At 43.4% G+C, this 13793-nt stretch overlaps 1 protein-coding gene across 1 annotated transcript in view; it reads right to left on the bottom strand.

The window, feature by feature from the left end:
* Positions 1–264: 264 nt before the first annotated feature.
* The window catches only part of wdr93.L (WD repeat domain 93 L homeolog), a 45837-nt gene continuing 32308 nt past the window's right edge, over positions 265–13793 (bottom strand). Inside the window, exons 11-16 of the mRNA XM_018253205.2 lie at positions 12750–12884; positions 12437–12647; positions 10487–10547; positions 3607–3763; positions 2351–2531; positions 265–652 (exon numbers count right to left, since the gene is read on the bottom strand). Coding sequence (XP_018108694.1) covers positions 550–652; positions 2351–2531; positions 3607–3763; positions 10487–10547; positions 12437–12647; positions 12750–12884 — 848 coding nt within the window. The 3' untranslated portion in view covers positions 265–549. The remainder of the gene's footprint in view (positions 653–2350; positions 2532–3606; positions 3764–10486; positions 10548–12436; positions 12648–12749; positions 12885–13793) is intronic.

Here is a 13793-nt window from a genome sequence, read left to right on the forward strand (position 1 = left end):
ATAGAGCGAAGGCCCTAACCTGAAGTGTTAGAGTCACATGTAACCCATGCTCTATTGCACTAGCTGGTGAATTACATAGAGAGAGAGAGAGAGAGAGAGAGATGCCATATAGCTAACAGTAAAAACCATGGCTGTTTAATTTTTAAGTTTCAAGTAGCAGAGAATAAAATAGCTAGTATGCTTATGCTGTAGCCTTAAGGGTTCCCCTTTACAATGCTGAAAATCACAGTGTAAAGGGAAGTATGAAGATAACACACACACTACTTAAAATGTAAATGTTGTATTTGTGCTTGAAGACAGTACTAAAATTCTGATGAAATCCCACCATCAGTTACATTTTTTTCTCAGGTAAAACAATTTCCAAAATTACCAGAATTGACTAAATTATCATAGTCGATTAATGTGTCAGTTTGCACAGAACTAATTACACTTTTGTAGCATGCTAGAAATCTACAGAAGTCGAAAATATCAATTTACAGAATTGCAGATTGGACTTCAGATAACAATATAAAAGTGTCTTGCTAGAACACATGATGTGCAGACAAAACATCACCTAATGCGCTTATCCTGCTGGATTAAAGAAGACGCTTGTTTCCTTAGGAAATCCCAAGTCTCTGAAATATGTTTGCTTCTTTCTGGATACGTTTGCAACCTGTAGACAATAAAAATATAAAGAATGGTAATTTTATCAAGTCATAAACTAGTGAAGTGTATATATACTAGGGATGCACCGAATCCAGGATTCGGTTCGGGATTCGGCCTTTTTCAGCAGGATTCGGTTGAATCCTTCTGCCCAGCCGAACTGAATTTGCATATGCAAATAAGGGGTGGGGAGGGAAATTTTTGTCGCAAAACACGGAAGTAACATTTTTCCCCTTCCCATCCCTAATTTGCATATGCAAATTAGGGTTCGGATTCGGTTCGATATTCGGCTGAATCTTTCACCAAGGATTTGGGGGTTCGGCCGAATCCAAAAAATGGATTCGGTGCATCCCTAATATATACATACGTAGGTATGTGATCTGTTATCCAGAAATCCATTATCCAAAATGTCAAACAACCCTGATGTTTTTTTTTTTAAGTTTAAATATTTTTATTAAAGGGGTGGTTCACCTTAAAGTTAACTTTAAGTATGTTATAGAATGGCTAATTCTAAGCAACTTTTCATTATTGTTGACCCTAGCAACCAGATTGCTGAAACTGCAAACTAGTGAGTGGCTGAATAAAAAGCTAAATAACTCAAAAACCCTAAATAATAAAAAATTAAAACCTGTTGCAAATTGTCAAAGAATATCACTCTCTACATCATTCTAAAAGTTAATTTAAAGGTATAGTGACAGTGCTCCATATTAGTAACATCCACACCTAAGTTTGTAAAAAATGCACACATATTTGTGTAAAATTGCTTTTAAAGGAATAGTTCAGTGTAAAAATAAAAACTGGGTAAACAGATAGGCTGTGAAAAAAAATGGTTCTAATATAGTTAGTTAGCCAAAAATGTAATGTATAAAGGCTGAAGGGACTGGATATCTAACAAAATAGAACAAAACCCAACTGAGTTAATCAGCAACTTTAAGGGGGGTCACATGGGACATAACTGTTCAATAAGTTTGCAATTGATCTTTAGCATGCAGCTCAGATTCAAAAGCAACAATTATTACCCATGTGCCCCCCCCTCAAGTCACTGATTGGTTACTGCCTGGTAACCAATCAGTGGAATCCAAGAGAGCTGCAACGCAGGAAGTAGTGTTCTGGCAATTATGTTAGTCATCCAGTCACTCCAGCTTTTTTACATTACATTTTTGGCCCACAAGCTATTTTAGAAATATTTTTTATTTTGTACAGCTTATTTACCCAGTTTTTATTTTTAAACTGAACAATTATTTTAAGTATATTAAAAAATTTCCACAAAGGAGTTTTCTGATGGATTAAAGAGAAGTCTGCTCAGTAAATAAGCCTGCCTGGCTGATAGTATTGCCATCTGGCCTGTAATTCCCTGGACTAGCTGTTAAAATGCCTGATAATGCTGGCATTGATATTACATACTTACAAGCAATACTCTCAATCCACCCTTCCAGCTCATTTGTATCCATTCTGCCCCTGATCCATGCCAGATTTGCCTCTTTTATGTCATGCCTCTACTTAAACGTCATCAATCCACTCCCCCCCCCATACGGTGCTACCCCTGCCTTATTTGTGTGGCACTGGGTAAATGTTTGCCAAAAGGATGCCAACCTTACTGGCTGACTCATATTCCCTCCTAATGTTCACATTTCAGAAGTTTTATAAGCAGAGACAAGCACAAGGGAGACATGAAGCCAGTGACCAAATAACTATTAAAACATCCTACCTCCTCTGAAACAGTTGCAGGTGATTCTTATCCCACTGAATAATGTGTTTGGCAGGTGCTACAGATTGGTGTTTTTTAATGAAAGCATCCACTAGAGGGGCACAGTTCAGATTGAAAGCAAATAGAGAACAAGCCTCATTTCTGTTAGCCAGAATGTCACTTACAGTTACTTTCTCTTGCCCTGTCAGAAGATCACAAATACGTAAATTACCAAAGTGAAACGTTATTGGACAACACAAAGGAAAACATTTTCTAAGGAATAAAAATATTTTGAATGACAAAGAAAGGGAGATGGAGAAATATGTTAGACATTTCAGATGGACTGACAACATTTTAAGGGGCTATATGTGGAATTTAGAGGCCATTTTTAAATAGGCCCACATTCTACTTAGTTAACAGGGTCCAGGCGGTCAGTATGTAAGAGGTAAAAAGTTAAGCACCCCCATAACCCATAATAAAATTTGTGCAATAAAACAAGTTCAGCACTTACTTACATTTTGTTTCCTGTAAGACCATATTTGCCAGGAACACTTCCTGCTCTGCTACTGCAGCGGGAACTAATGTAAACAGCTGCAGTAGGAATTTTTACATGATGCACCAATTCCCATGTGCAGGATTAAGAGAATGTTCCTGTTGTCTTTCAGGTAGTTATCCATAGTCTAATATTTTACCAACTTATTGAAACTGTTTATATGCCACTGCAAACTAGTTCTATACTGTCTCCAATACATACAGCCTGCAGTGAGCTACAACAGACAGACAGTTACACCTGCAGTATCAGTGGACATGTTGCACAGTAATTAATACTGATTACAGATCCTTGATGCAGAAATATGTGTACTATTTTATCAAAACCACACTATCATATTTATATGCTATTTGTTATATGTTTTGCTAGAACAGCATTATGTTATATTACCTGTACACTGATTTACTTGTATATAAGTATGTATGTTTACAATGACAATACAACTTGTCGGGCTGCAGGTTACCCACCCCTGCATTAAATGGCTGAAGCATGAAATCATCATTAGTGATGGGGGAATTTGTGGTGAATTTCCGCGTTTCGACCCAATCGTAATCGACGCTGGCGACAATTTGGACGCCGGCAACGATTAACAGACGCCCATTTTGAAGCCAGCAAATTGCCACCGGCGTCAAATTCGCCCATAACTATTTATCATTTCTTGTCACACAGTTTTATAGCAGCCAGATTTGACTTTGAAGGCGGTTTCCAGGAAGAATATGTTACATACCTTTAAGAAAGAGACAGTATTGCTTTGGATCAAGAGCATACACTGGTTGCCAGGGATATGACAGCTGATGGTTCAGTGGAAGCCCAAACTGACAAACAGTTTCTTGTGTTAAAACATCCATGAGCTCCACTAAACCATTACGGAAAAATAGAAGGACCTACAAAAAAAAAATTAAAAATGTTTACAGTAAAAATTATACCCATATTACTATTATCACATAAATCTAGTGGTACATAGGGCACAGCAGCTTTTCTCTACCTGAATTTTCTACACAGGAGGAGAAAAGATGATGTGCTCCCATCTGTTCTTTCTAAAAAATGCATTTACAGGCATGGCATTAACCTTAGTGCACATGGACACGTTTTTGGCTAGAAGGCCCCACCTAACATTAGAGGTCTGGTCCAAGTTATGGCCATTGGATATTTCTTTAGTGATCTTACTATAAAGTCTGGGGTTAATGGAGTGCTCAATGACCATTTCTTTAGTGATCTTACAGGCAAGTCTGGGGTTAATGGAGTGCTAATTGGCCATTTCTTTAGTGATCTTCTTAGCAAGTCTGGGGTTAATGGAGTGCTTATGGCCATTTCTTTAGTGATCTTACAGACAAGTCTGGAGTTAATGGAGTGCTTATTGGCCATTTCTTTAGTGATCTTAATAGCAAGTCTGGGGTGCTCATTGACAATTTCTTTAGTGATCTTACAGGCAAGTCTGGGTGTCAGGGAGCCGGGAGCTCCCTCCAGGGAGGTTGTCAGGATCAAGGAGGAAGCCCTCTTGAGGGAACAAGGTCGCGGTGTCCAAAGGGTTAAACGAAGAATAGTCAGGATCAGGCAAGAGTTCACAGGCAGGCAGAATACAAACAAAGTCCAAAGTCCAGGCAAAGGGTCAAGAAACAGATCAGGAACAAGATTTGGCAATAAGGCACACAGGAAACCCAGGATACACTTTAGGGAAAGTATTCCTATTCTTGGGCGCCATTCTGGCGTCTAGTTGGCGCTTTTATTTTCAAATTTGGCGCCATTCTGACGTCATTGACGCTCTTGCGCCGACGTCGACGCGCTGACGTCATCGCGCCGGCGCCGCTACCCACGTGGCGGCCATGGGCGCCGCCATTTTGGGAGCGACGCCGGCAAGGAGGGACGCGCCGCCCGGAGCTCCGGGCGGCGATCGTGACAGTACCCCCCCCCTCACGGGGGGCCTCCGGACCACCAGGACTTGGCTTCTGGGGAAATTTGGAGTGGAACTCCCTCACCAGACGAGGAGCGTGAACATCACGGTGTCCTTCCCAGGAGCATTCTTCAGGGCCAAAGCCCCTCCACTGAATGAGGTACTGAAGGGACCCTCTGGAGATCCTGGAGTCTAGGATTTTCTCCACCTCGTACTCGAGTTGACCCTCCACAGAGATGGCAGGAGGAGGAGATTGACCGCCAGAGAACCGGTTGGTGATGGCGGGTTTCACCAGAGACACGTGGAACACGTTGGGGATTCTCATCTCTGGTGGAAGCTGGAGTCTGACAGCCACAGGGTTGATTATCTCCAAGATGGGAAATGGACCCACGAATTTTGGACCCAACTTGGGAGATGGTATCTTCAACCGGATATTTCTGGAAGAGAGCCAGACATTATCACCCACCTTGTAGGGAGGAGAGGATCTTCGACGACGATCCGCGAAAGTCTTATGAACAAGAGCGCTCTTCTCTAGGTTCAACTTGGTAGCAGCCCAAATAGCAGACATATGGGCTGCGGAATCGTCAGCAGCCGGGACGTCAGATAGCACAAAGTCTTGGGGAAAAGCTTGAGGATGCTGACCATACACCGACATGAACGGAGACCTCCCTGTAGAGGAATGACAAGCATTATTATGAGCGAATTCCGCCCATGGGAGGAGATCAGACCAGTCATCCTGGCAGAGGGATACGTGGTTCCTCAGGAACTGTTCCAGGGCTTGGTTCACACGTTCAGCTGCCCCATTCGTCTGCGGGTGGTAGGCAGACGAAAATTGAAGTGTTATTCCCAAGTCTTTACATAGGGAACGCCAGAACTTGGCGGTAAACTGGGTGCCTCTGTCGGAGACGATCTCCACCGGGAAACCATGCAGGCGGAAGATGTACTTAATAAAGAGTTGGGATAATTCCACCGCAGAGGGTAACTTCTTCAAAGGGATGAAATGGGCCATTTTGCTGAAGCGGTCTATGACAACCCAGATCACAGTATTCCCACCGGAGGGAGGAAGTTCGACAATAAAGTCCATAGAGAGGTGCGTCCACGGACGAGAGGGAACCGGCAAAGGCTGTAACAACCCGCTGGGGCGGGAATGGCTAGGCTTAGAAGTGGCACAGACATTACAAGCAGCCACAAAGTCCTTTACATCCTTGCGGATATCAGGCCACCAGACTAGGCGCCTCAAGAGTTCAAGGGTCTTGGCCGGACCAGGATGTCCAGCTTGCCTGGAGCAGTGGGTCTGTTGCAGGATGGCCAGGCGAAGTTCTGGAGGGACGAAGGCCATGCCAATCGGAGTATCTTGAGGAGCCGAGGACTGCCCAGCCAAGATCTGGTCGGCAAATTGGGGATACAGAGAGGCAATGATCTTGACTGGTGGAATGATTGGTTCCTGCCTCTCAGGGTCACGGTCCACCGGAGTGAAGCTACGAGACAAGGCGTCGGCCTTCAGATTCTTGGAACCTGGGCGATAAGTCAAAACAAAGTTAAATCGAGAAAAGAAAAGGGCCCACCTGGCTTGTCTGGGATTTAGCCTCTTGAGGGACTGTATAAACTCCAGATTCTTGTGATCTGTGTAAATCTGGACAGGAATTTCAGAGCCCTCCAGGAGGTGACGCCATTCTTCAAGGGCAAGCTTGACTGCCAAGAGTTCTCGATTTCCGACATCATAGTTCTGCTCTGCGGATGAGAACTTCTTGGAGAAATACGCACAGGGGTGCAATTTTCCATCAGTGGAGTGTCTCTGAGAAAGGATAGCTCCGGCTCCGACTTCTGAAGCATCAACCTCGATGCAGAAGGGTAGTGCGGGATTGGGATGTCGGAGAACAGGAGCGGACGTGAAGGCCTCTTTCAATGACTGAAAGGCTTCTAAGGCAGATGGAGGCCACAGGCTTGGTTTACCCCCTTTCCGGATGAGGGCCAGGATAGGTGCAATGCGGGAAGAGAACCCCCGGATGAACTGTCGATAATAATTAGCAAATCCGATGAATCTCTGGATTGCCTTGGTACTCAGTGGGAGAGGCCACTCCTGGATGGCCGACACTTTCACGGGGTCCATCTCAAATCCCTCTGGAGAGATAATGTACCCTAGGAAGGGGATCTTGGATACCTCGAAGACACACTTCTCCAACTTGGCGAAGAGAGAGTTCTTCCTCAGACGAGAGAGTACCTCCTTCACCTGGGAGCGATGACTTTCAAGGTCCTTGGAGAAGATCAGGATGTCGTCCAAGTATACGACTACGAACCTTCCTAGGAGATCTCGGAACACATCATTAACAAACTCCTGGAAGACGGCAGGAGCATTGCATAGGCCGAAGGGCATGACAAGATATTCATAGTGCCCATCCCGAGTGTTGAATGCCGTCTTCCATTCGTCACCCTCCCGGATGCGAATGAGGTTGTAGGCCCCCCGGAGATCCAACTTGGAGAAAATCTTTGCTCCTTTCAGCTGGTCAAAGAGCTCGGCAATCAGGGGCAGGGGGTACCTGTTTTTCACGGTGATCTTATTCAGGCCCCGATAGTCTATACAAGGCCGAAGGACTCCGTCCTTCTTCTCCACGAAGAAGAACCCAGCCCCTGCAGGAGAGGTAGAAGGGCGGATAAACCCTCGCTGGAGATTTTCTTGGATGTACTCCTTCATAGCGGTAGTCTCAGCAGGAGAGAGAGGGTAAGTGCGCCCTCTGGGGGGCATGGCTCCTGGCAGGAGTTCAACCGGACAGTCATAGGAGCGATGTGGGGGAAGGAACTCTGCAGACTTTTTACAAAAACACATCGGAAAATCCCTTGTAAGTGGAGGGCAAAGTCTTTAGTTCCGCAGTGGAGACATTCACCTTCTCGAGGGGTTTTGGCGGAAGGCAATGTTGCAGGCAAAATAAACTCCAACGAGAGATCTGCCCAGTGGACCAGTCTATGGTGGGGTTATGCAGACGTAACCATGGAAGACCCAATATTACTGGAGTAGAAGGACAGGGAATGATGAAGAATGAAAGTTTTTCTTGATGCAGCGCCCCAACTTGTACAGATAGTTCCGCCGTGAACATTGTGACGAATTCAAACTCCAGGGGTTTGTCATCTATGGCGGTAATTCGCAGGGGTGAAGACAATGGAAGCAGGGGAATCTTCATGCGTTCGGCAAAGAAGGCGTCCATGAAATTGCCATCTGCACCGGAGTCGAGGAAGGCCCTTTCGAAGATAGACTTACTTGCCAGATGAATCTGCAAAGGAAGGAGAAGTCTGCGTGAATTTTCTTGATACTTCTCCTGAGGACCTCGAGTGATGCCCCCTACATGAGAAACCTGAGACATACCTCGGGGTACAAAACTCTTGGCTTTGGCAGGACAGGCGTTGGCAAAATGGGAATGCCCACCACAGTACAAACAGAGCCCTGCCATACGTCTTCGGAGTCTTTCCTGCTCGGAGAGGCGAGCTTTTCCTACTTGCATAGGTTCCTCCAGGGGAGACGTGGACACATGAGTCACAGGGACAGCGGGTGCTTGCAGAATCGGCCTTTGAAAGCGCGATCAGTCCTTCCAGGGTGTCAGGAGTCTCTCTGGAGACGAGATCATCTTTGATGCGGATGGATAGGCCTTGGTAGTATACGGCCTTGTAAGCGTCATCACACCAGGAAGTCTCCGCCATCAGTGTTCGGAAGTCTATAGCGTACTCATTGACACTGCGGCTTCCCTGCCGGAGCTGCAAGAGACGGGCAGGGGCGTTCGTGACCCGACCTGGAGCATCAAAGACTATGCGAAAAGCTTGGAGAAAGTCTTTAACATCATAAGTCACCGGGGAATTCTTCTCCCAAAGAGACGTTGCCCACTCCAGTGGCTTGCCTTCCAATCGAGACATCACATACCCCACCTTGGAACGTTCACTTGGAAACTGTGTGGGTTGGAACTCAAATTGAATTTGGCACTGTGTGGCAAATCCCCTGCAGGCTTGTGGATCCCCACTAAAGCGAAGGGGAGGTGGAATGCGAGGCTCACCTGTCGGGTAGCTTGCGTTCATAGAGGCTGCCGCCATGGGGGGATCTCCAGTAGGTGGAGCAGCGGAGGGCGCAGAAGGCACTCGAGCAAGCAGGACATCGAGTGCTTGCCCAATGCGAACCTGCTGGTTTTCGTAGTCCTCCATGCGGGATGCCAGTCCGCGGAGTGCTCGTCACATCAGGTGTGGCTTCCTCAGAAGGATCCATGGCCCAAGAATAATGTCAGGGAGCCGGGAGCTCCCTCCAGGGAGGTTGTCAGGATCAAGGAGGAAGCCCTCTTGAGGGAACAAGGTCGCGGTGTCCAAAGGGTTAAACGAAGAATATTCAGGATCAGGCAAGAGTTCACAGGCAGGCAGAATACAAACAAAGTCCAAAGTCCAGGCAAAGGGTCAAGAAACAGATCAGGAACAAGATTTGGCAATAAGGCACACAGGAAACCCAGGATACACTTTAGGGAAAGTATTCCTATTCTTGGGCGCCATTCTGGCGTCTAGTTGGCGCTTTTATTTTCAAATTTGGCGCCATTCTGACGTCATTGACGCTCTTGCGCCGACGTCGACGCGCTGACGTCATCGCGCCGGCGCCGCTACCCACGTGGCGGCCATGGGCGCCGCCATTTTGGGAGCGACGCCGGCAAGGAGGGACGCGCCGCCCGGAGCTCCGGGCGGCGATCGTGACACTGGGCTTAATGGAGTGCTTATTGCCCATTTCTGCACTGATCTTAATGGCAAGTCCGGAGTTAATTGAGTGCTCATTTGGCCATTTCTGTAGTGATCTTGATGGCAAGTCCGAAGTTAATTGAGTGCTCATTGGCCATTTCTGCAGTGATCTTACAGGCAAGTCTGGGTTTAATGGAGTGCTTATTGGCAATTTCTGCAGTGATCTTACTAGCAAGTCGGAGGTTAAAGGACCAGTAACATCAAAAAATTAAATTGTTTTAATGTAATAAAAATATAATGCAGTGTTACCCTGCACTAGTAAAACTGCTGTGTTTGCTTCCGAAAAACTACTATTGTTTATATAAATAAGCTGCTGTGTAGCCATGGGGGCAGCCATTCAAAGGAGAAAAGGCTCAAGTTACACAGCAGATAGCAGATAAGCTCTGTAGAACATAATAGTGTTATCTGTTATCCATTATTTATCCTGTGCCATATAGTAATTTTTCAATTTCCGCCATTGTTACTCAGCAGCTTGTTTATATGAACTATAGTAGTGTTTCTGAAGCAAGTTTTACCAGTGCAGGGCAACACTACATGATATTTTCATTACTTTAAAACACTAGCATTATTTTGTGTATACTTGCTTCCTTCATCGCTGTGTGTCACAGGCACAGGTTCCCAAACAGTGGGGGTGCCTCATAAAAATATCAGTTACTATGGATCTGTTTTTTACCAATTGGTCTCTTGGTTTGTGTAACTGACCAGTGATCTTCCCAAGCCTACCTAGCTTTACTATTGCATAAAAATATATTACAAAAGAATGACTATAAGATAAAGCTTGACAATATGACCAGGAATGGCAGGGAGCTGCCACAACCCATGTCAGTCTTCTTAAACATGAACAAATAAAGATCTTACAACAATATCAACTACATTCATTCTCCCAGTAGGGGGTACTATTAGGCAAAAAATATGTTGAGTCAAAGTGCATTTAGTAATACATAGCAGATGCAAAACTTACGGCATTAGGAAGGCAGGGAACAGGTGCAACTGTACTGATGTGTTCATCAGAGTTGCCTGAGCTAAGAGAACAAAATAAAATAAACATTTTTTCCGTGAGATTAGTGTTTGAGTTAAATATTGCCACAAATATTTCTAGCAGTTTATATTTTTGTCTAGCTTTGTATTTTCCTTTGGGACTGTAAGTACTTGTGCCCATGGCAATGACTGGTGCAGATTATGTCTGTACTGTCAGTTTCAAGGGGACACGTACTCAGGCGAAGATTTATTAAGGGTCGCTCTGTTTTGTCCAATGAAAAAATTCCAGTTTTCGCGGGTATTTTTCAATCAAAACTCAAATTTTCAGGTTAAAAAAGGATTTATTATACCCCGAAGCTGGAAATAGCTTGAATCCAAAAATACACCATGTAAAACCTGTGGCGGTCATGTAGAAGTCACTGATAGAGGTCCCTTAAACCATTTGAAGATGTCTGTAGCCTTCATGATGTTTGAGTTTTTTTCGTGTTTTTTGTTCAAAAACTTGATTTATTCGAGTTTTTCTTTCGCAAAAACTCAACCAATTCAAGTTTTAGGGTCATTAACCCAGAATTTACTGATTTTTTTTTCATTAAAGTTTTTTCTTAATTTAGAAACCATTCAAGTTGTGAGTTCATTCGAGTTTATATGAGGTATAAAAAAGCTCACAAAGATCTAAAATTCGACTTTTGATAAATGACCCTCTTAATTTCTGCCATTAGTATTCCAGGGGACAGACAAGTGCTCTTGCATCATATGAAATGCTAGGGATCCTACAGGAAACCTAATTCCAAAAATTGGCACCTAAATAGCCGTACATTTGTTACTGTAGTTCTACCTAAAAGCAAACTTGCTGTTTCTTGGGTCCAATAAATATATATATCAATAAAAACACAGAGGTAAGCACATTTGGATAGCAATGTTTCCCATATAAGTATATTTCATAATATAATTTGAAACACCACTAATAATTAGGGATGCACTGAATCCAGGATTCGGCCTTTTTTTTAGCAGGATTCGGATTCGGCTAAATCCTTCTACCTGGCCGAACCGAATCTGAATCCTAATTTGCATATAATGGGGGAGGGAAATCACGTGACTTTTTGTCACAAAACAGGGAAGAAAAATTTTTTCCCCTTCCCACCCCTAATTTGCATTTGCAAATTAGGATTCGGATTTGGTATTTTCCCGAATCTTTCACGAAGAATTCGGGGGTTCGCCCGAATCCAAAATAGTAATAGTAATAAACAGTGAACTGCAGTTTGTATTTCCTTTTGTGAAAACCCACATTCTCCTATGTTTCAGAGGAAGGATCATTAGGACATCCCTACCAAGACACAGGCAGAGTGGATCTATGAAAAGCTCCCATAAATGTGAAATTATTAGCCAAAACAATCCATTTTAGCCCAAATTGAAATTAGGTGCCATATTATTTACCATTACTTATTGAAGAACTCCAGGGGGCTTATTTATTAATGCTTGTACTTCAGATTTGGGAAATGGGAAATAAGAAAAAATACAAGTGATTATAACTCATATTTCATTGATTGCTTTTTTCCTATACCCTTTTAAAAAAAATCGTTCAACCACAATTGTTTTTTTCCCCAAATCTAAAAAGCTAGCCCCTTAATCCAGCGGTGCCATTTATTTAAAAAAAAAAAAAATGTTTTTCTTTTTAAAACGTCAAAGCAAGATCTACCTTGCATAATAAAACAGCCCATATATGTCCCCTTTAAGTACAAGTAGCTAACATTATATTTTCACCATTCTTTTGTACTTTCCATTTTTTTTCCTTCTATAACAGAAGATTTTTGCTGCTAAGAGCGCATTTTACATTCCTATTACGATAAGACATTTTTCTATCATTATCCTTGGCTCCACACATGATGATATGCTATATTCTGGTTGTATGTTTTTATTGGCTTAGGATGCTGACCTTTCTCGAAGTATGGCAAGACTTGTTTCCTTGCCTCCAGATGCTGTAGCAAGGTACAATGAGTTATCAGTGCACCACACTAATAGTTTAACTCTGGGTGTAGCAGGAATGCCATTGGGCAATGGATCTGCATTAACTGCAGGGTAATCTAAGAATTGAAGGCCACCAATTGACCTTTCCTCTGGAAGGGCAACTACGGCCAAAGGGAACCCTGAAAAAATGGGAAATAGTGAAAACAACAATTTATGGAAAATAAACATAAACAACTCAATATTTAAGTAAATGCAAAGAAGAAACATGAACATGAACTCACCAGAATATTTTATGTCCCAAATAGTAAAGGTTCCATCTGCCAAGCTCACAGCTAAGTATGAAAAGCAAGAACTGATGGCTGAACAAGTGATAGCAGCTGCACAGGGCCATACTGTATCAGGCTTTGGGTCAGCATCTAAACAAGATAACAGAAAGGCATTGTTAATTCTTATTTAAATGATTACATTTTCTGGAAGGACAACGTGCACAATATATCACAAATGAAGATTTTCTAAGGGAAAGGCATGAGTCCCATAATTTGAATACAATCAGATATACTGAGCCTTTCTAATAATGGCCTGCCCTAATATGCTTTTTGGGTGCAGAATTTATGCAAATATAAAATATGTAAGACTAGCGCTACAGTAAGATCTACATGGGGGTTTAGATTTTCTAGTAGAGCTTTATGTTGTGTATAATACAGGTATAGGATCCATTATCTGGAACCCTGTTCTCCAGAAACCTCCAAATTACGTGAAGGTCATCTCCCATAGACTCCATTTTAATTAAGTAATTCTAATTAAATTTTTTAAAAAGTATTTCCTTTTTCTCTGTAATAATAAAACAGTACCTTGTAATTGATGACAATTAAGGTGCATTAATCCACATTGGTGCAAAACAATCCTATTGGTTTTATTCATGTTTAAATGATTATTTATCATTTAAACTATCACTATCACTATGGAGATCCAAGTTATGGAAAGACCTTTGTACTTTGCAAAGTGGTAAACATTTACCAAACACACAATTCCCCACATACTAGTGATGTGCAGGTTGAGAAATTCTCTACCCGAGCCTGGCCCTAACCCTCCCCCTACCAATCCGCACCTGGCCCGCTATTGCCCCCCTGTTTATAGACCCGCACCCGTCCTGATGTCACATAAGGGGGGGGGCAGGGGCTGGCTCGAGTCTATCAATTTAGGTGCCAGAAGTTCTAGGTTGAGGGGCAATGAGAGCAGGAGAAAAGCTCGACCAGGACCCGCCCGCGACCGAAGATTTTGTGCAGGAGTCGGCCAAACCCACATGCCGGCCCACACAACACTAC

The sequence above is a fragment of the Xenopus laevis genome, chromosome 3L (assembly GCF_017654675.1).
Source record: "Xenopus laevis strain J_2021 chromosome 3L, Xenopus_laevis_v10.1, whole genome shotgun sequence".
Taxonomy (NCBI): domain Eukaryota; kingdom Metazoa; phylum Chordata; class Amphibia; order Anura; family Pipidae; genus Xenopus; species Xenopus laevis.